Raw genomic sequence first — 22383 nt, forward strand, 5'->3', positions numbered from 1 at the left:
TTTCACTAAATCAAAATAGGATTGACTCATCAACTCATCCATAAATTTTAAATATTAAATTATATTAAAAAATCATAAATTTTAAATATTAAATTATATTAAAAAAATCATAAACCTAGATGCTCTTACTATTTTGATTTGAAGCAACGCAAATCTTGTTCTTTACACACATTCCTTCCTAGATTTGAAGGAGAGTGTACTCTTTTACATGTTCAATAATATTAAATTATTTATATTAAATAAAAGGTATGTATACTGAATTTAACTGTTAAGTTGTTTTTAAAGCTGTCAGTTTTAATTGTGTTGAGTATAATGTTTGAAATCTCATATTTATGTTTTAATTTAAATGGAAATCATAATAAACTAAACCAATTTTAATTTAAGTCATGTGTATATGCAAATACAAACATAATAAATTGTCATGTTACATGATGTGCATATTATCATGGGATTCAAAAGAGTTAACCCAATTCTATTCTTATCCCAATCCAAATCCACTTCATGGAGTTTTGAAGACCAAAAGCTTTAGAAAAACCCTCTAATATGTGGGAAAAAAATGAGGCCCAGTTCTAGAATAGGCTTTCCGAGGCTCTAAAATTAACACTGCACTGCACGTTAGCTCATGTCATTCCTTCATGGAATCTTACACATTTAAAATTTATAATAAATACACCATTTTTAATTTATAAGTTATATATATTGTAATTAAAATATGTTATAAAAACTACCTTTAAACATATAAATGTATTATAAATTCATGATAAATAGTTTCTATTATAATAGAAGCTTGTTTTAACCTATTGATATTGTTTATGTGAAATTGAAAATATGAAATATAACTTAAAAATAATACTAAACTAAAAATTGAAAGAAAAAGAAGTTAATAATTTTTAGTTAAAAGAATAAAAACTATTTTCTAAAAATGTTTTTTTAATATCCTATTCCAATTTATATATAATGATGATTGACTTCAAAAACAAACACAAAATCTCGAGGTAACAGTTGATATGGACTTATTAAAAAAACAAAAGAAAGAGTGAAAGAGACTATTAGAGTCTCATCACCCTTCCATTATAAAATATTATAATGACTGTATTGTGAGTTTGCAATTGATTTTTATTATTATGGTCAACTGAGTGAATTTGAATTGAGAAAATGAATAGTTTTGATTAACTATGTGGCCATGAAATATAATAAATAATTTACAATCATTGTAATGGTAAAATTGTTTATTAAGCTGAAATGCCTCCAAAATTAAGAGAGATGTAAACGAAATAATGGAATAATTATAAAATTGATTTAATAGTAAAAGTTGAAAGAGAGATTTTAGATTTAAATTTTTCACTACTCTTTAAAAAAATATAAATTTGCTTAAAAAGATTTGAAAAAAATAAAAGAAATTCTAAATTCTAAATTTTCAAATAAATAAAATATTAACAATTAATACTTGTTTCTAAATAAAATAATGAAACATATAGTCTAATAGTCTAGTTTCGTTTTATTCTTCTAATATATATGTGAAGTGAGGTTTCATATGTCTTGATAAGCGATTAGTGATTCAATAATACTTAATTATTATATGAAAAATTAAATAATTAATATTAACAAGTCATATCAAACATAACTCTGAAGACAAATCTGCATGACACTGTTCTTTTAGCTTTCTAAATTAAATTCTAATAATGAATCAACTTCAACACTTCCCTGTGGGAATCGTTATTCACTGTAAGTTGAAACAACATCTGCAAAATTGCAAAATTGCAAAATTAATAATAATAATAATAAATTCATATTTTAAGACATTAAAGAATATGTAATTAGAGATTTTTTTATTAGCTGGACTTCTCTCTCTTAATATTTATTTGAATGAGAGGGGAAATGTAGGGAAAAAAAAATGAAAGAATAAATTAGAAAATATATATTGTTTGAATGGATAAAGAAATGAATAAATTCCTCTCTCTTGTATATCGTATGAATGAGAAAATAGTAAACTTCGAGTATGTTATACGCAATTATACTTGTAGTCAGCAACTGCTAATTGTTTATTATTTGACAAAATACAAAATAACATGTGCATTTGTCTATAAACTCATTTTTTCAATAAAGAATTTAATATATATATATATATATATATATATATATATATCTTTAAAATTTTCAAATAAAATTATATTAAACATTATTTCTAAATTTGTACTATAGGAATGAAGTACTTCAGAGATATTGATCAATACATGAGAATTAATACTTAATTAATATGAAAGTTAAGAAAATGAACATTCTAATGAATTTTATTCAAAGAGTTAAAATTTATGTTAATATAAATTAAAATGAATTTATATATACTTTTTGCCCTGAAAAGAATTAATATTTCCCTCTTAATTAAAAAATATATTTGGTACAACCCATAAAAAAAAGCTGGCTTTGTAACTGACGAGTTTAAAATATTTTCTTAATATTTTTTTTTATTAAAAATAATTTTAAGATACTTTTTTAGCTTTTAAAAATATCTTTTATATCAAGATAACTATACATTTATTTATTATTTAAATTAAAAAAATTAAAATTGAAATATTATAAATATTTAAATATTTTAATCACATTTAATTTTACCTAGAGAGCGTATGAATGAAATAAGAGGACTAGTCCTCCCTATAAGATGATGCTTCTTGTAGGTCTTGTATTTTCAAAATCTTAGAAATCTCAAAACACATTGATATCGCGATAAAGTCATATTTTCGTGAATGAGATCTCTGGAGGAAGAACCATATTACCATTTCCACATCCCAAAAGCCAATCACACAACACTATAAAATGTCACCTCAACTCATGAAGATTCTGATTTTTTTAAGGTTAATTATGTAGATTCTGATGCAGTAAGATATTTTAACAAGTTTTATATTCCAATAATTGTTGATGATGATTGAAGTATGTCATATTTTAAATCATGAGGTATAATATATACGCTTAGGTCGACCGATATAAAAAACTCTAACATTCTATCCATTCAAAAATTTATCAAAAAATCAATTTTATTTCTTCTGCAACCATTGAGCACATGTGATGCATCTCACAAAGAAAATAATTACTTGCACAAAGTAAAGATATGAACACAAGGTATAGATATACACCACAACCAAACCATGACACACTTTTCTATCCCTTTTGTTTTGTATATACATCATCTGGGATTATAGCTAGATTGAACAAAACCAAACACAACATTTGATGACACAAATCTACGTAACACTTTCTAATCATTTCCTTCAACGGCTGAATTGAAGCATTGTATTCTATTCCATCATACTTCTACTTCACCCTTTGGACCAAAAGTTGAAACAGCATCAGCCACTGTTAGAAATATTTTATCTTCTCCGATTAAGTCTGTTAACTTTGATGCATGGAGCTTCTCTATTACAATTGGTCCTGGGTTTGCCAAGATAAGCTGCAAAACAAAACAAAAAATGAACTTAACAAACTCATTTAATTAATTAGTTCACTCATTGTCAAACAAATATGGTATAGGAGATGACCTTGGACTTCCTCACAATTTATGGCAAATTTTAAGAGAATCTGTACCTAGAGACTTTTTCAAAAGAATCTCTACAGAAATTAGAAAGGCTAAATTCAATGATTATTTACCTGGACTTCTCTTTTCTGGAGACTCTTGTATAACTCTTCCAAGGCATGGATGCCACTTGTGTCAATATCAGTAACAGCTGAAGAAGAACATGGTTGGGTGAATAAATCATTCATGAAAAATTAATCATGGAAAACAAGATGAAAGGATTTCTGGGGAACCCTTACGTGACATCTCCACAGTGAGATATTGTATTCTGGGGAATCCACTTGCTGTCCTTTGGGCTTCTTCTTCACTCAGCCATCTCAAAATTCTGCATATTTATTGTGATGGAATGATTCCTCAGCCCAAATTACAATGCTACAAACACACGTATCTGTTAGGAAAAAAAACATGCATTTACCTCTCCTTGATGTAGTTGGAGTTTGAGAAGTAGATTGCAGAGTCAACCCTGACAATGAGCATGCCAGTAATCTGGGCTGCTTTGGGGTATTGCTGGATGTTCCTATAAACTGTAGTTCCTGGAAGCTTCCCTAGTACTGCAACCCTTGGCCTTGTCACTTGTATGAGAATTTTGGCAAAAGATATGGCCACCTGCATAAGGAAGAATAAGGCTAAATCGAATATGAAAAAATGACAGAAACTCCTTCTCAATCTTCTCTTCATTTTCTTATTACCGCTATTAGAAGGCCAATCTCCACACTTTTGAAGATCACACCAAACAAGGCTCCAATGCAAGCAACAAAATCGAACTTGTCAATCTTCCATAAAAGAATAATAGCTTCAATGTTCACAAGGCCAAGCACCGCAGCTATTATAATAGAAGCAAGCACCGCATTTGGAGTGTACTTAAAGAGCGGCGTAATGAGTAGCAGAGTCAACAACACAACCACCGACATAACAATGTTCGATACTGCAGTTTTACAACCGGCCATGTAGTTCACCGCTGAGCGAGAAAATGAGCCTACATAAAGATTGCAAACAACTTCTATTAGTATGACAGTTTTAGGTGGAGGAAATTTGTGTAAAGATGCTTTAACACGATTTAAAGTTCTACCTGTTGCCACATAGCAAGATGTTAGAGAACCAACCATGTTCATTGCTCCCATTGCCATCATTTCTTTGTTACCATCCAGTGCATAGTCTTTCATGGTAGCAAATGTTCTCCCAATTGCTACGCCTTCCTAAAATTTGAGGAATTTAGCCGTAAGAGAATGAAAAAGAAAGGGAATTTTGCTTGTCTAAACTAGGAAAGTTAAAGTTGCTTACCGTGAGAGCTACCATTCCGGATATCACACCAATCCGAATACCGGCGCCTAGGTATTTTCCGCTGAAAAATATCTCGTTGGCAGATGATGGATTCACACCCTTCTTAACATGTCTCACCTGAAATAACATACTTTTAGTTTCGCAGTGCTTAATTTTGTTTCGACCACTCGATCGATGTTATGCTACTTACAATTGCCACTCCTTTCTTGTCTGCCCTGGTAATGTAGACAAAAAAGGTAGACACTATGACAGATATCATAGGAGAAATTGCAGCCACCCAAAAGAGTTTCTTATTCCTTTTAGCCTGTCAACGTTAAATTTAAGTTATGACGATGAAAGTTCCAAGAAAAGGGGCACCAAAGAAGGAAAATTGTTGTTGCATCCTTACGATGTACTTGGTTACAAGAAGGAAAGTCAAGAATGCTACTGCAATGAGTATTGTCTCCCAATTCCACTGCAAGCAAAGATTCAAGCAAATTAAGGACGAGCGCCATTTTAAAGTGAATTTGTAAGCAAAACGAAAGTTTACCCCGTGGTGTGCTGCTTGAAACACTGAGCGCATGACAGAAACAATATCAGTTTTCGTAGTGAAGTTTTTTATGCCAAGAAAACCCTTAAGCTGTTGCAGTGCAATTGTAATGGCAGCTCCAGCCATGAATCCCACAATAGCAGCATGAGACAAAAAGTCAATCAAGAAACCAAGCCTGCAAAATTTACGTTCAGATTGTAACACAGGACGAGAAGAATTTAGGCAAAGCAAGAAAGAAAAACGAATGAAAGAGAAAAGAGAATCATTTCCTATATATACCTGAGAACACCTAGTGCCATTTGAGTAACTCCTGCAAAGAAGGTGGCAGTAAATGCAAGACGCAGGTAATCATGACTTTTGATGTTGCTGATCTCATCCGACAGCGTTGTCCCAAGAAGGAGGGACACAACCGCTACTGGTCCAATTGCAATGTCTCTTGAGCTTCCCATGAAAGCATACACAAGAGGAGCAACAAAACTTGTGTCTGCACATAGTGAAGGAAAAGCCAAGTCATGAAACTGTAAGATGCCAAAATTTATCTTAAAATAAATCAAGATTCTTCTTACACAGTGCATACTGTGGATCCAAATGAGCAAGCTTTGCGTATGCAATGTCCTGTCATGCATTTACACAAAAAGTTATCGTTAAAAAGCGCATTTCAAACCCTTTTATGACGTGACAGTTTTGGAGTTTGTAAGAAATAACTGAGAGTGAAACTTACCTGAGGGATGCAGAGACTTGCAATAGTGAGACCAGAAATCAAATCACCTCTGAATTTTTTAAGATTGTAATCTCTTCCCCATTCTAAAATGGGGAAGAGAGACTGCAGGGCTAATACAAAGATTCTAAAGAAGCTCTGGTCTTTAAATTTGCTTAAGGGTTTGTCATGGAAGAAAGTCTCAGCCAGAGAATCTTTGATCTCTTTGAAAAGTGTCTGCTTAGGAGGAGATCCCACCTTATGAATGTGTGGCAAAGTATCTCCATGTCTGCGTGAAGATGCTCCACTTCTTATTTCTCCCATGGCCTTTGTCACCTCGTCACCCACACGCTGACTCATTTAACCTCTCACCTGCAAACCACACAACACTTTCGTCATGCAATCTGTGTGGTGTATACTACACCATTCCATTTTCTGCATGGCCACGTTTTGTCATGAGAACTTTCTTAAATGCAAATAATTGAACAGTAAAACACATACCAAATGATGCTACAAACTCTGATACCTCAAATTCTTGCTATTTCTGAGATGAGACAAATGCTTATATAGGATCATAAATGAGAAGTGATGGGCAATGTCAACTATAGTTGATGTAATGTGTGAGGTTCAACTTCGATTAAACAAATTGTACTTCTCTTTATTAATGCAAGTCAACCACAGCAACTTGTACCTAAGATTTCGTATACATGGTTTGAGTGGGAGGGCTAAAAGGTTGAATGAGAACATAAAAAAAAAGGGTTATGAAACAGAACACTTCAAAACGAATTCTCACTTGAACTTCTTTTTTGTTTATGAATGACACCTAGATAAGGTTAATTATTGCCATTGACCATGATTATCAATTAATTTACACATTGGGTGGGAGTGTGTTTTTTCTGTTCTCGAATGTTAAACACTGGTTGTTCATCAATATTCATTGAATGTCGCAGGGACTTGCTTTTAGGTATAGACAAGTCTCTGAGCAATGTGTGAAAAATTACGGAAGCAAAGAAGAAAGAAGAGTTTCACTTGGCTTTTCCATCATGATGTACATATAAACCTTACAGAAAATTAAATCAAATTGTTTTTCATTAGAAATAAATCATGGTTTTTAATTAACAAGTATGTATTATTTGATCATTTTTTTTTCTCAGAGAAGTATAATATTATTAATCTTTACTTTTGTCAGTTTTCTAAGTGAAATTATTCACTTATCATATATTACTTGTTACACCAAACACCTGTCCTTTTTGCTGTATAAAGATAAACAACATGCGATGAGATAATGTCATTGCATTTACCATATAGTAATATTTTCAAAAAATCATTTCCCAAAAAAAAAAAGTTCTTTTATTATACTTATAATCATTAACAACTAACGTATATTTTTTCATTAAATTTAGCGATACTAAATAAATACATAAATCATCAATAAACTGAAACATATTTGAGTATCAAGAGTTATTTCGCAATAATCTTTGAACATATCATGACACTCTGTTTATTCCTTATTTGGCGGCTTTAGTTCTAGCAAAAAAAAATGTAATTGAATATCACATTGCCAATCAGATATCTTAAAGAAAAAATTACTCATTACACTCTTGAAATTAAATGCCCTATAAAATCCACTGTATTTATTAAGGAAACATAATTTTCAAAAAGAGAAACCAATAAATTAGAAAATGTTGATGATAGGAGGAAAAATAGAAAAACTATAAATTGTTATAAAGGTACGATTAGGAGAGTATATAAAAATAAAAATAAAAAACAAAATGTAAATTTTATAATAGGCAGAGACATAGGGTTTGGTTTGAATGAATGGGGACAGTATTGTGTCCAAGTTCATGAAAAAATGAATGGAGCGTAGGCGTTGACTGCTAATTTATAATAAGGAGATTACAGCAAGCGTATTTGCATAGCGTTGACTATAAATACATTGTAGGTTTAGTTGGGAGATTATATACGTCTTATACTTTAGAAAGTGACAGATAATTGTAAATACATCATATGTAAGGATAATTTATTTGCATTAATTTATGTAATAAATAGTTTTTTATTTTCTCTTTAAATTAAATCATTTACTTATTACACATGTTGTACTTTTTTTAAAAATCTATTTTCTCTCAATCTTTGTTGTAAAAAATGCCATAAAGAATTAATGGTATGTTCATTGTACTTTTTTAAAGATAAGCCCTTTTTAAATTGTGATTTTCGTGTGTTTTGTTATCATTTTCCAAAATAATTATAAAAACAGAAAAAAAAAAACACTGGATTCTTTTATGCCGCCAGACTTTTTTTTCTTTTAATCTTGAATAGATTGGACCTTCTATAAAAATATTGTTTCAAATTCTTTTTAGCAAATATTAATTAGTTCAATAGTATGTTATTCAATATAGCTTTCTAAATACATTGTTCTACCGTTAGTTAAACAGTATTGAAAATGACAAAAAATAGTACAAGTTCTACTATTTATACGAAAGAACTTATTACAATATGTAATGTATAATGTTACAAACGAAACAGTTAACAAGTTTTTTAGTTTCATATAAAACGGTCGATGTATCGGTTAGTCAGACTATAAACAAAATTAAAGTTAAGAATAATCACATTAACTTTAAGTGAAATCATTACAATTAAGATTGTAACTAAATGAATACTAATAAAAAAATTATCTTAAAATTTATAAATATAAATTTGATGTTTGATATTAAGATAATTAATTGTTTTTACTATATATTTATGTTAGAGTATTTAAACAAATACTAATTTTAACATAGGAATATTTTCCACAAGTAATACTCTTATCAAACCAAACGACAAAAAAAAATATTGAAAATTAAACTTTAACTTAAGCTTCAAGATTTATTACAAAAGAGCTAAACTCGACATCGTAAACCAAAACGTACTTGTAAATATGTTAAAAAAAATTGTTAGAAGTGTCTATTTTCTTAAATATCTTCATACTTTATTTTCAAATAAATTTAAAAAAAGCATGATACAGAAGTAAATATATAAATATTTAACCCGGACACACATGATCCCAAATAATCATTAGAAATGGCTACCAGAATCTCATGAGGTTGTCTTTCATTTTTTCAAGAAATAAAAACTTAAATTATAAAGCTGAAACTCTTTTAAAAAATTGTTTCGACTGGATTATTATTCACGCTATCGTATGTTTGATGTTTCCTAAGCACTGGTCTGAGAAGTATTTCTTTTTCCAAAAAACTTAACTGGGGAAGTAGCTCATTGATTTTCATCTCCAACATGCAGATTTATTTTATTATTCATTACTTCGCATGCTAATCTCATAATATTCGCTTGAATTTTTTTATTTTTTTTGTTAATCTGCTATCTTGAAATAATAAAACTAAGACCAGATCACTTGTTCTGTACATTACTCCATGTTGATTATTTATGGATAATGACTTTCTTCTATTGTTTATAATTTGCACTTAATGAACTAATAAAATGCAAAACGATGAGATATTTGATGAATGAAAATGAGAGAAATAAAAACAGGAGTGGGAAACGATTACTCTGGATAAATTATCATTTGATCTCTTAATCAGAATGTTATGTGAAGTTAATCCTATAATTAATAAGATCAAATCTTTTAGTATACTTGTTAATTGAGATAGTCCATGATGATAGCTTTGTAACCTATCTGTTGCAATGATAATTTAACACATTGAATGATGCACATGATTCCACATGTTAATCTATATATGAAGGTTTAGTTAGAGACTAAAATTATAGAAAAAGTGTTAATAATATATTCTTTTAAATATATTGTTTTGTTGTTGGACGGATTATTCAAAATTACAAATTTGTGTAGATTTTCATAATCTATTTAATGAATCATACTCGTGGCTTTTAAAATTTTAGTAAATTTTATTCAATAATAAATCATATGTTAAAAAATATAATAGAAAGTTTTACTGCACCACGACCATCCTCTTAATTGTTGAGATTCACTCACAAAAGCAAAAAAATATTACAGAAGTAGAAGAAAGAAATAAAAAAAAATAAGATTAAATTTAACCAAGATATTTTGATATACATAAAACTTTTACATTCATTTATTACTTTTTACTTTCCTTTTTTTTCAAAAAATATACAAAAGAATTACTTCGTTATACTTATTTTACTCATATGTTAAATATTGAATGAATGTAAAAGTGTATATTTTATGATTACTTTAAATTTAATTTTTCTCGATTGCTCCAATTTGACTATTGTGCATGTTGAGTTTCAATTTATATAACTAGGTCTTTTTCTACAAAGGATTTTCTTTTTACTTTCTTTATGATTTGATTTACTTAATTAACTAATCAAACATTTCAATATAAATTAATTTGCCTACTTTACGTATCTTAAACCTGAATCACATGCTTGCAAGGAAAAAATATTGATTTTATTAATTAAACCTTACTTGATGACAACAGAATAAATAATTCTTCAAGTTATCTATTAAACATTTTCACTTCTTTTAATTGTCATGACATTATTAATAGTGTCACCAGGAAAAGATTTAATAACAATATCGTTAACATATCCATAAAAAAAAATATATCACATCACTTTCACTGGTTTATTGTTGATATCTTAATACGAGACTTCTAACTCAATTTGAATTTTTTCAGAATTATAACTCTGAATAATTGTTACATTTATTGTTTTAAAGATCTTATAAATGTTTCAAAAAAATTTACCCACTTTTATCTTCAAAAGTTTTGATTTCTATATGGAAATATCCCTAACCCATTTCTACTGAAATTCTATGGACTAATTTATTAAAACTATTAAGGGAAACGTACTTTATTAAAAAAAAAAAGCTATAATAATTTTATAACCTATGAGATAAATGTAATTTAATTTGTCCCTCGTAAATTTTAGTTAACTTTGTAAATTTTTTATTGTTAAATAATTTTAATAAAACTGCTCTTTAAATTTATAACTTCAATAAATTCAATTAAGGATGGAAAAATAAAATAAATGATATAATAAATACTGTAAAATATTTAAAGAAAAACAAAAACGTTCATAATGTATTACAAAGTTAAGAAAATGAAGTTACTTTTATAAAGAAAATTCACCACAATCTATTAAAAGTTATAATTTCATTGGGTTTTTCCGTTACAAAGTTGGATTTTCTTATGGGATCGAGAAAATTGAAAATATATTTTGCATACAAATTTTATAGGCAACTTATCATATTTGGAATTATATAAGAAAAAATTTAGGCAAATTTTAAATAAAAACAAGAAAATGCTGGCAAGTAGCAATCTAATATCTTTTTACAGTTTCTTTTTCTATTTGTTTAAATTTAGTTGTGTAACTAATTTACATATTACCCTAAATATCACATAGGGCAACCCTAGATTAGATAACAGAGATTAATTATTGACCTAATAGCTCATTCGTTATGATATCTATCACACTTTTGTTGTTTACCATTTATAGTTGCATAGTCATTTAACTTTATTCTCAACCTAATTTTGTCTTCACAGGACAAAGGATAATGATACTTTAACAATATTTTTTATAACATTTTAACATCTACGTGTCATTTTATGATTGGTCCAAAATTACTCCATAATCAATAATACTAATCATAAACACCAACATGGATCGATCACACAATGATGGTGTTAAAATGTTGTCAAAGTAAATCCAACCTAAACAAAGTTAAAACACTTACACAATCCTAATAAATACAAAATGCATAAACCAATATCTTTAAAAAAAAAATTTTTTTTAAAGTTTTAAAAGATAAATTATAACTTTTGTCTTTGGTAAGTACGTGGGATACGATCTTTATAGAAATACAATAAATTCATAATACTTAAATTTAAATATATTAGATTATTAATGTGAGACTATTTTTCATGTAAAGAGTTATACAATATATTACAGTAATATATTTAAGTAAATTTAATTAGTGAATGATAAATCTAAGTGTAGTTGTTAAAATAAGAACATAATAAAGTATTGGGGAGAGTGATTATGACTATTGTGAACATCCATATAAAACAAACAACAAATAAGAAAATATAACAACTTATTTTTTGTTTATATTGTTTATAGAGACATAAATAAATATTATTGGGACATACATAAGTGGAATAGTTTTTTAGAGTTAAAATTGTTAAATAAATCAAATAAAAAATGTGAAATAAAATAATAATAATTTAGAAAAACCTAGTTATATAAACTGAAACCCAACGTACACATCAATATTTAAATGAAGCAATTAAATTTAACCCTTTTTTTCTTTTCTTTTTTCGAGTGCTACGATAATTTTCTGTCTTTGTTCACATGACCACTCATAACATCAAGAATTTAAAAAGGTGATCGTGATAGTGGAACTTTCTATTATATTTTTTAACCTATAATTTATTTATTGAATAAAATTTATTAATTTTTTAAAAACCACGAGTATTATTCATTAAATAGATTATGAAAATCCACAACATTTTGTTCTTTTAAATAACTCAACTAATAACAAAACATTATATATAAAAGAATATATTATTAACATCTGTTCTTCTTACATATTAAGAGTATTTAAAAACATATCATTTAAGAGATACATATTGAATGAGTGTTTATAGACTAAGTCTATTTTCAGATTTAGGTCTTAATTTAATTTTATAGGTCTTATTATGCTACATTGTTGTAAGATGTCATATTTTATTCAAATATATTCTAATTCAAGGATCTTTTTTTTTGTGTGTGTGTGTGTGTGTGTATATATATATATATAAGATTTATATAAATTAATAAGTCATCTTTTTATTTTTTTCTAAAAAAATATTTTTAAAATAAAATTATATTAAACACGTTAGAAACAAGGTTTTAAAAACTATTTAACTTGTTTAGTTTTATCCGTAAAGTGATATTAAACATCACTGTAAACAATTCTATTAATTATTCGTTATTATATAAAAAATTATTATAAAATAAAACAATATAAAGTATTGACAGATCACATTTCATAATAAATCAAACTTTATAAAAAAAAGACAGATTATGTTTATTATAAAAAAAATAAATAAATATATGGAAGTAGTTAAATTTTCATATTTATTTCGTATTATATTTATGTTATAATTTGAACCATGCTTTTTTTTTTTCTTTCTATTTTATCGGAAGGAAAACATAAAGTTCAGTAAAAAAAAATGTAATATATGAAAAATTATGGTTTGTATATTCTCCATCACTTCTCAACTCTCAACAACCCACTACCACTTCATTTTTACAATAATCCTGATTCAATGCAACTTCAACCAGAAAAAACGAAAAAGAACCATCATCAACATTAAAGTGATTTCACTTTAAAGATTATTTTATACGTCATCATCATAAATTTTTTATTTTTCGTTATTAATAAAAAAAATATATATATTTTTAATATGTAATTATAGTTATCATATAAAGTGGTTATTATATTCTTTATAAGTTTTCTTGCAGTGCGCGTGACACAGGAGTAACAAATTTTGTACAGTGTATTTGTTTATTATTTAGTCTTATTAAAACTTTGTATTAATTTGAATTTTTATAAAATAGTTTAATTGTTGTTTTATTCACGCCCATAATACCTTTTAAATCTTGCATATGTTTGTTATTAAAGTTCAAATGTTAAGACGCTTTATTTAAAAACCGTTACAGAAAAAATTTCATAGCCCTAAATTAATATAACATACTTAATTAACCTATCTGAATATAATTCAGTGTTATTATTATATTGTTATAAATTTAAGTTGGTATGTTATTTTTTAGCGCGCGACATGATCTCTTACACTGCTAATTTATTATCATTATGTCACACATGTTGCCGACTTTTCACATAAAATAAAACTATTCAATTATTTTTTTCTTCTTCTAATTTTTAAATATACAATTAAATTTATCCGGTTAACATTAATTATGACAAGAAATTTTTATTCAGGATGGAATGCATTTTTCTTTATTTTTTTAATAGACGAAAGTGAGATATTATTTATTCTTATCTATTTTTTTAATCAAATAATCTTTTTTTTACTCATTTTTTACTTGTTTATCTTCATCAAACAGTTGTCATTCTCACTTAATTTTCTTTTTCTTTTTTCATTCGATGTTCTCTTTACCAACCAGAACATTAATTTTAACATAATTTAACTACTTTACATGATTTTACACATTCGTATGATTCATAGAATATTGACATACATAAGAAAATCTATTTTAAACTTTATTTTGAATAAAAATAAGTTTTATATTACTTTTGAATACTCTAAATTGTATGATATGAGTTTTAAATTAACGAAAATACGAACAATAAAAAAATTAAATTATAGAGTATTCGTTTGAAAAATATGGATATGTCTACATTCATTTTTACTAGTTTGGTTATGGAAAGCACGTCTAAATTCATTGAATTTGAATATACAGAATGAGACCTGAATTTTGCATCTTTTGAACCACTGGTTAACTGCCACGTGTCCATAGCTTTGTTGCGCATGCACCTCTTTATTTTGACTTAGTCAATGACTAATTCACTCTACTATTTTATTTATCAATCGCTAAGCTTTTTTTAATGATCCACGTTCCGTCAAATTTGCGTAAGCACATACTTCAAATCTTCATTTTAATCTTTCACAAATTAAAAGAGAGAAAAGAGACAAACAATACCAAATTTAGTTCAGCTGTTTTATTCATCCAATTTCACCTATTTAAATGCACAAGATTTAATATCTATGTGTTTTTATTTATTTATTTTATATACCATTCAACTTTTTCATTTTCATTTACTTTGTAAATTTCGATTCATATTTAGATTTTTGACAAAAATGGATTAATTCACTTTCTGCATTTGATTTACCGATCAACTAAAAGCAAGTAATAAAGAAAAAACTGAGAAGCAGGAGTAAAATTCAAACTTACCATGACGTTATATGAGCTTCTCCAATGGCTTCAACAATAAGAATTTGCTGAATTTGGAGGTGGAGAAGCTTCAAATTCGCAGCGTCCTTTAATCTCTAACGCAAAACACACAGAATGAATTGAAGTTTGTAGACAATTTTGAACTTCAAAACCTCCTTTAATAGCAACGAAAACTCTACCAATAGAAAACTATCAAAACGATCATTTTCTTAATTTGAAAAAAAAAATGAATTTTTGATGTAGACTTTTGGATATATGTTGTTGATTTCTTCTGCATGGTCTCTTTATCTCATGCGTACACATTCATTTGTTTATTTTCCTTTTAAATTCATTCGTAATTTCATAACAAAAATAATATGCAGAGGTAATTTAAATTGTTAGATTCTACACTACAAAGGGAAAGAAACAAAATAGGGAATCTTATGGTCTGTCCGTTATTTCTGATGCCACACCAGCTAGTCCGTTTGACAAAAATAAACTTTCATTAGATTAAATATAAATAAAAACATTTTTTTGTTAATTTATCGAGATACAAAGTAAAAGATTAGTTACTTATGTCAACAACAAGTCCAGAGAAAGAAGCTGGTGAGTGAAAAGATAAAAACTGCAGCGTCCAAAGAAAAAATGTCTTCATAAATTAGGGTGTTGCTCCCTCCACCCCCACGTGCTTCTTCCTCCACCTCCCCAATTTTATATAATTCCAACTATGTCCTAACCCAATTTTATATAATTCCAATTATGTCCTAAAGTTAAATTTTTTTACCTTTTTTATTTTAATATTTTAATTAATTTAAATTTACTCTTTCCTAAACCTATTCATCTCTCAGTTCTCACTTCCCACTTTCGTAACTCTCCCTCACTTCCGTAAGCTTTTCTCACTTCCGTCTCCATTTTTCTCCATTTCTTTCTCCTGTTTCTCCATTTATTCTTTGTTTATGGTTTTTGTAGAAGATCTTTTGGTGTGGAGCAACACTGGTGCGGAGGAAACAGCGTGTGCGGAGGAGGAAACGAGCAGATCTGCGTCCAGGTTGGTCTTTCACCCCGTGCTTGTCGACGATGTTACTGTGCAGGAAAGGCTGAAACGGATGTGGGACATCCGTTTGCCTTCGACGGATGTCCGACTTCCGTCGACGGATGTGGGATATCCGTTGAAGGCCAATCGGATATCCCACATCCGTTTCGGCTCTGCTGAATTTTTTTTACTTTTTTAATTGTTTTTAAATTATTATATCTGAAATATATATTTATATATTTGATATATTTATTGTTAAATGTTTTTAAATTTTTTTTTTGACTTAGATTATTATTTGAATATTTTATAAATTTTTTTATTTATAGTTTGTAAATAAATTGATTAAGAATTAGATATGAAAATTTTTATATATTTAAATTATTTTTATTTCTTAAAATAAATATTATCAATTTAATTTATTTAATATTAGTAAATTTGTATTTGTATTTATTTTATTTATAGTAAATTTGTATTTGTAATAATAATTAATTTAATAATAATTAAATGGAAATGTATTTAAATATATTATTTTAATTAATTAGCTAATTGTTTCTTTTATTTAATTTTTGTTGTAAGTTAATAAATTAATTATTATTAGTTTAATTTTTTTTGAATTGCATTTTTTATAGTTTATTAATGATATTTGAAACAATAATTTATTTTAATTTTTGAAATTAAATAAACAAATTATTGTTAGAAATGGCAAGAACACGTGGTGCATCTTTTAATTCTCGAGGTGAGAGTTCTCGAGGAGAGAGTTCTCAAGGAGAGAGTTCGTCGCAGGGCGAAGCTCGGAGAAGACCTACCGTTTCTGCTCGTAGAAGTCGGGCAGCTCCTATCCAGCATGACCCCATAGCTGAGGAGCGAGCCGTTGAGGAACAAACATATGAGGCGTATGAGACTCATGGAGAGGAGCATGCAGATGTTCATGACATACAAGAGGATGTCGCTGGATTTCCTGGAGGTCCACACGATCATTCATTGCTGACGCACTATGTTCAGCATGTAGCTTATGCTATTTCCCAAGGCCGGGTGAGTGCAAAAATAAAATTTATTTTATTATTTTTTTTAATAGAAAATTTATTAAATATTGATGTGTAGGATCGAGGGGACACACTGAAGTTGATCTCCCACGGAAAAAAAGTAAATAAGTTAGGACCATGCCACGAGGGAATTCAAGACATTGTGTTGAATTCCAGTTTGATGCCTCTTACAGGGATTTGTTATGATTACGTTGATAAGGGGTTACTCCTCGGATTCATAGAGAGGTGGCATTTTGAGACCAGTAGTTTCCATCTCCCTATAGGGGAGATGTCGATTACTCTTGATGACGTCTCGACATTACTTCACCTGCCCGTGATGGGACAAATGTGTGATTTGGAGGAGTTGGAGTTTGAGGAGGCTCGTACAGCCCTTGTGCAACTGCTCGGCGTTGATGGTGGCACAGCAGGTGCTGAGATGGAGGACGCACGTGGTCCGAAAGTCAGACTCAGCTGGCTTAGAGAGATATATGTTCAGAGGTGTGAGTCGCAGCATTGGGACTATGCTGCTAGAGCATATTTGTTGCATCTAGTAGGATGTACGATTTTTGCAAATAAGAGTGCCAGTTCTATACGCGTGTCTTACTTATTGTTATTTAGAGACGTACACGCGTGTGGCAGATATGCCTGGGGTGTTGCTGCACTCGCCTATTTGTACGAGCAGCTCGGGGATGCGAGTCTCGCGTCCACGAAGCAGATGGCTGGATATTTGACTCTATTTCAGGTACAGTTATAACTTTGACATTTATTTCATGTATTTATTTCCATGTTCGAACATGGATGTAATTTAATTGAATGATTATTTTTTAAGAGTTGGATATACGAACATTTCCCTGGCTTGGGGAGGAGGCGGTTGGTGACTTCTTACGATGATACCACACCACGTGCCATGAGGTGGCAGAGCCCTAGACAGAGTTCCACTCTCGCAGAGATTCGGTCACAGTTGGATGCGCTGACATACAGTGGAGTTGTATGGCATCCATATGAGGGGCATCGAGGCATTCGGCCATTCTTCGGCATCTGTATGTATTCTGGATGGATTCGGATTGGTGACACCCTTTGGCGTCATTTGCCTGAGCGTGTGCTGAGGCAATTTGGGTTTCAGCAAGACATTCCACGATCACCGACTACGGTTCCAGATGCAGATGTAGTGGCCATTGATCATATGTGGTTGCACTTCAGAGCTCACGTTGTGAGTAATGTCAGACATGCAGCATCCCCTTCTGACTGTGTTGATGGGTACATTCAGTGGTTCAGAAGGGTTTCGCATCCTTATATTATTGTTACTGCAGATGACGCGCGACCGGCTCTTGCACCTAGACAACGCCCCGATGTTCCACGGGAGGCACGACCCCATCGTAGATCGTCTCCACCTTCACCATCTGGCGCCCTGGTATATTATTTTTCATTGCTTATATTATTAAATTTTGATCACCTTGTTTATTTAATTGTTTGATATAATTATAATGCAGCCTAGATTTAGGCGAATGGCGAGAATGTTACAGTCCTTGATATCGTGTCGTCATGTCACCGAGGGTACTGTTGCACATCAGGTGTCAGTGGACCTGCTTCAGATTGCTAATGAAGGCATCGACGAATATTCCACGCCTAGGAGAGAGCAGAGGCATGTGCGTGGTAGACGGTCGACGTCTAATTGATAGGACTTTATATTTCCTTTATCTGATTATGTATTAGAGGACTTTAAATTATCTTTGTATTTGTAATAGACATTTATAATTTCTTATAATTTCAATGTTTTCATTTTGAGTTACATGTTCTTTTATATTGGTTATATAGATGATCAAATATTTATATGTTTAAGTGGAAAAAAAAAAGAACTTAATTAACAACAAGTAATATAAATATGATCATATATAAATAAATACTACATAAATATCACGAATAATAAAAATATAATTATCATGAATACTGACAATAAGTACTTAAATAACAAAATATAATAGTGTATTTCTACATATCTTCATACATAATATAAATATCATGAATCACCTAAGTCAACATAAGATGTTGTTATGTCCATCAACTGTTCAAATGCGTGCATCCTACTAGTATAAATAGATGACCACGCTCGTGCCTCAGGATAACAGTGGGTTGAGGACATGATATTTACCGTAGGCAACGGACAACCTTCTTGTAGCTTAACCTACATTATACAAATAACAAAATATAATTGACTGATAAGTAATTTTAAAATAAATTCATAACAAAATGCACTTACCTGCACAAAATGACATCCATGAACATGTCCTATACAAATTAAGCGATGTTGAGTGATATCAGAAGGTGGTGTGGAACGTAGTGGAAAGATAGTATAATTTTGAGAGTATGACAAACACACTAAGATAACGTTATATCGGTTAGCAATTGCATAACCAATGTCTGGTAATGTCATCCACTTGCTCGTGTTAGCCTGTTATGAATAAAAGTTGTTAGAAAAAACCCTTTGTGCAATAAAGAAACTACATAAAACGGGAAACACTTACCGCAGACAGTGACTGCACCAACAAAGAGGACCTCAGTTCTTCTAGTCTATCATAGCCTCCTACTAGGCTTGCATATTCATCACGCCATCCACTCAGTTCTTTGTACAACTCATTCCTCACAACAGGCCATGAATCTTCTCCGAGTCCCAACAACGCAGCAATGCATCTATACCCACAGTGACCATCAGCCACAACATCAACAACGTCCACAATGAAGGGGTGAGTAGTAGAATGAAACTGGTCTATCATTGGAACTCTCCTTTTCTTCATTGCTTTTGGCTTTGATTGTAATTTACTTCTCACAGATGAAGATTCTATGGTTGAATGAAAGGCGTCCACATACTCAAAATATGATGGATCCCGCGTAGTAGACCTTTCACTTCGTTTAACTTTACTTTTTTGTGCACCCTTTGTCTTGACTTTATGTAATGGAGGGACCATTGATGTCAATGTAGGACAAACAATTTCAAGTAACTTCTGCTTGATGGTGACTTTACCGCCAATGTCAACCTCATTGAATCGTTCTTCTACTTGTTTCAACTCATCTTTAATGGATAACTGAGGCTTAGTTTCATTTAATTCAACATTTGAGAAATGCAATCTTCGCCACATGATATGAAATTCACCTATAGGGATCATCCTAGGATCATATCGTGCTAATTCACATGCACATGGGACACCAAATGTACGTCTCAATACGCATCCACACTTTGAGGAGTCCAATCCTATCTGCTGCACTATTTTCAATTCCTTAGTAATGAGATCCAATGCATATCGAGACACACGCCCAATAAGTTCTCTATATATGTAGCCTTTAAAATAGTCACTCCTGAGCAACAAACTACTTTCAAATGACGCCTTAATCTTGTTGTGTTGTAAGATAATGACGTTATGAATACTATCCCAACAATAACACAAATCACCCATACTATTGCTCAGAACTTTCTTCAGGCTCCAATGAGCAGATTCAGCCCTGAAACAAAAAAAAACTTCAACAAGTACAAATAAATATTTATCTACAAAACAAATAAATAAAATAACATTACAACATACCTATTTGTGGTTGTGTTCCCTAAATGCATTACTTTGTTCGTCCAGAACTTTACAAAGTATGTGCTGTACGGAATAATCCAATTCTGATTAACATATTCAAAGAACAAAGGCCATGATCTGCTTGCGTATTCAAAACCATTCACATACTCAGCAAACAAGCTTTCATCAGCACAATCCATCACATTTTCCCATGCATCCATCAACACTTCCCAAACCTCAGTAGAATGAACTAACATTTTGCATTTAGCTTTAACATTTTTAAGGATGTGGAACCGACATAACATCTGATATGACTCAGGGAATACACTTGATATGGCATTCATCAAAGCCAAGTCTCGGTCAGTCACAATAACTTTAGGACCACCCTCAGATGTTAAAAATAAACCTTTCAGCTTTTCCAAAGCCCATGTGAAATTACTCTGCCTTTCAGTAGACAAGAAAGCAAATGCTGCTGAGAAGGTTAACCCTGTAGACGTCATACCCACAATCTCAAGCAACGGAAGTCTATATCTATTTGTTTTATATGTGGAATCCATCATAAATACAACATTAAATGAGTTTAACAATTTCACCGCATCAGGATGTGTCCAAAACAAGTCAGTAACAACCTTTGAATCATCAACACACCTACTCCAGTGAATGTACTTATCCCGATCCAACAACATCATAAGTTGTTGTAGTTCAGTTCTGGACCCTCTTAATGATCGTTTATACGCATGCCTTGCGTTATAGATTTGTTTAATCGTTGTCACATTTCGATCATTATTTTGTTTGAGTGTTAATAAAATATTTGCAGGTGTAACTTTACTCTTTGTCATATCAACCAGTAATGACTTCTCACTCGTATTTAACCTGCCAGCATAAGGGTGACCCACTAAAGTTTCAGCCAACTCATGGTTGTGATGTCCACACATCACCTTCAACACCCATCCGGCCCCATCTGAACATGGTTTACCCTTTAATCTAAACGGACATTCACATTTACGAGTGCCGTATACACTAGCCACTGCATCAGCTTTGTATTTCCTATATTTTCCCCCTCTTTCACATCCAAGCTTGACATACGTTTTTCTTCCCCGTACACCAGTAGCTATGTCAGATCTTACTATTACCACAACAAATCCTAAATCAAAAGCCATCCCTCTTACCCATTGAATTAAGTGGTCCCGTGAATGAAATATTTCATTTGTTGTAAATCTATTTGTTAAATCTCTCTCTACAACTTTGCTAATTGATGAAGACAAATCAGATTTCAAACTACAACCAATCTGATAATCCATATGAAGATATTCATCCATTTTAAATAATAATCACCTACAAAAATATAATGACCTTTATTAACATAATTAATAATTAATCAAACAAATATAAAAATATTAATATAATTAAATTATATATTTGATATAAATAGAGTAATAAATAATTTTTTTATATAATTATCAAATTATTAAAGAATTAAAGATACCAAAATCATCTATAACAAATTCATATTTTAACAAAATTATTACGTTTAAAAACTAACCATCACTACAAGAAATTGGTGTTTTACCGAAGGGTATTTACAGACGGCCTCAAGGCCTTCGGTAAAAGTGTTTTACCGACGGTCATTTAGTGTATTACCGAAGGTCTTGGAGGCGCTCGGTAATTAAGTGCTCATTTTAAATACCGAGGGTCTTGGCCGTCGGTATTGACTTGGTGAATTAAGTTACCGAAGGATATTTGGCCTTCGGTAAGATGCGTTATTAGTAAACCCCAAATTGGGTTTCCCTCA

General features: G+C 30.3%; 3 protein-coding genes across 3 annotated transcripts; 1 reads left to right on the plus strand and 2 right to left on the minus strand.

The window, feature by feature from the left end:
* Window positions 1–3014: 3014 nt before the first annotated feature.
* Window positions 3015–6447, minus strand: LOC108341723 (high affinity sulfate transporter 1). The gene is made up of 13 exons (XM_017579368.2): window positions 6100–6447; window positions 5945–5993; window positions 5658–5862; window positions 5379–5553; window positions 5238–5303; window positions 5040–5153; window positions 4850–4966; window positions 4638–4764; window positions 4258–4544; window positions 3984–4174; window positions 3808–3893; window positions 3643–3719; window positions 3015–3445 (listed from the first exon to the last, which is right to left on the minus strand). Exons 1-13 carry the CDS (start codon window positions 6433–6435, stop codon window positions 3302–3304), a joined length of 1974 nt encoding a protein of 657 aa, XP_017434857.2. The 5' UTR covers window positions 6436–6447; the 3' UTR covers window positions 3015–3301.
* Window positions 6448–16714: 10267 nt separating this feature from the next.
* LOC128197570 (protein MAINTENANCE OF MERISTEMS-like) lies at window positions 16715–18723 on the plus strand. Its single transcript, XM_052879641.1, has 4 exons — window positions 16715–17047; window positions 17117–17779; window positions 17867–18448; window positions 18528–18723. The coding sequence occupies exons 1-4, from the start codon at window positions 16715–16717 to the stop codon at window positions 18711–18713; spliced, it is 1764 nt and encodes a 587-aa protein (XP_052735601.1). The 3' UTR covers window positions 18714–18723.
* Window positions 18724–19054: 331 nt separating this feature from the next.
* Window positions 19055–21751, minus strand: LOC108324743 (PKS-NRPS hybrid synthetase cheA-like). The gene is made up of 5 exons (XM_052879642.1): window positions 21240–21751; window positions 20613–21122; window positions 19560–20532; window positions 19295–19486; window positions 19055–19219 (listed from the first exon to the last, which is right to left on the minus strand). Exons 1-5 carry the CDS (start codon window positions 21749–21751, stop codon window positions 19055–19057), a joined length of 2352 nt encoding a protein of 783 aa, XP_052735602.1.
* Window positions 21752–22383: the final 632 nt, after the last annotated feature.

This window comes from Vigna angularis, chromosome 6 (genome assembly GCF_016808095.1).
Source record: "Vigna angularis cultivar LongXiaoDou No.4 chromosome 6, ASM1680809v1, whole genome shotgun sequence".
Classification (NCBI taxonomy): domain Eukaryota; kingdom Viridiplantae; phylum Streptophyta; class Magnoliopsida; order Fabales; family Fabaceae; genus Vigna; species Vigna angularis.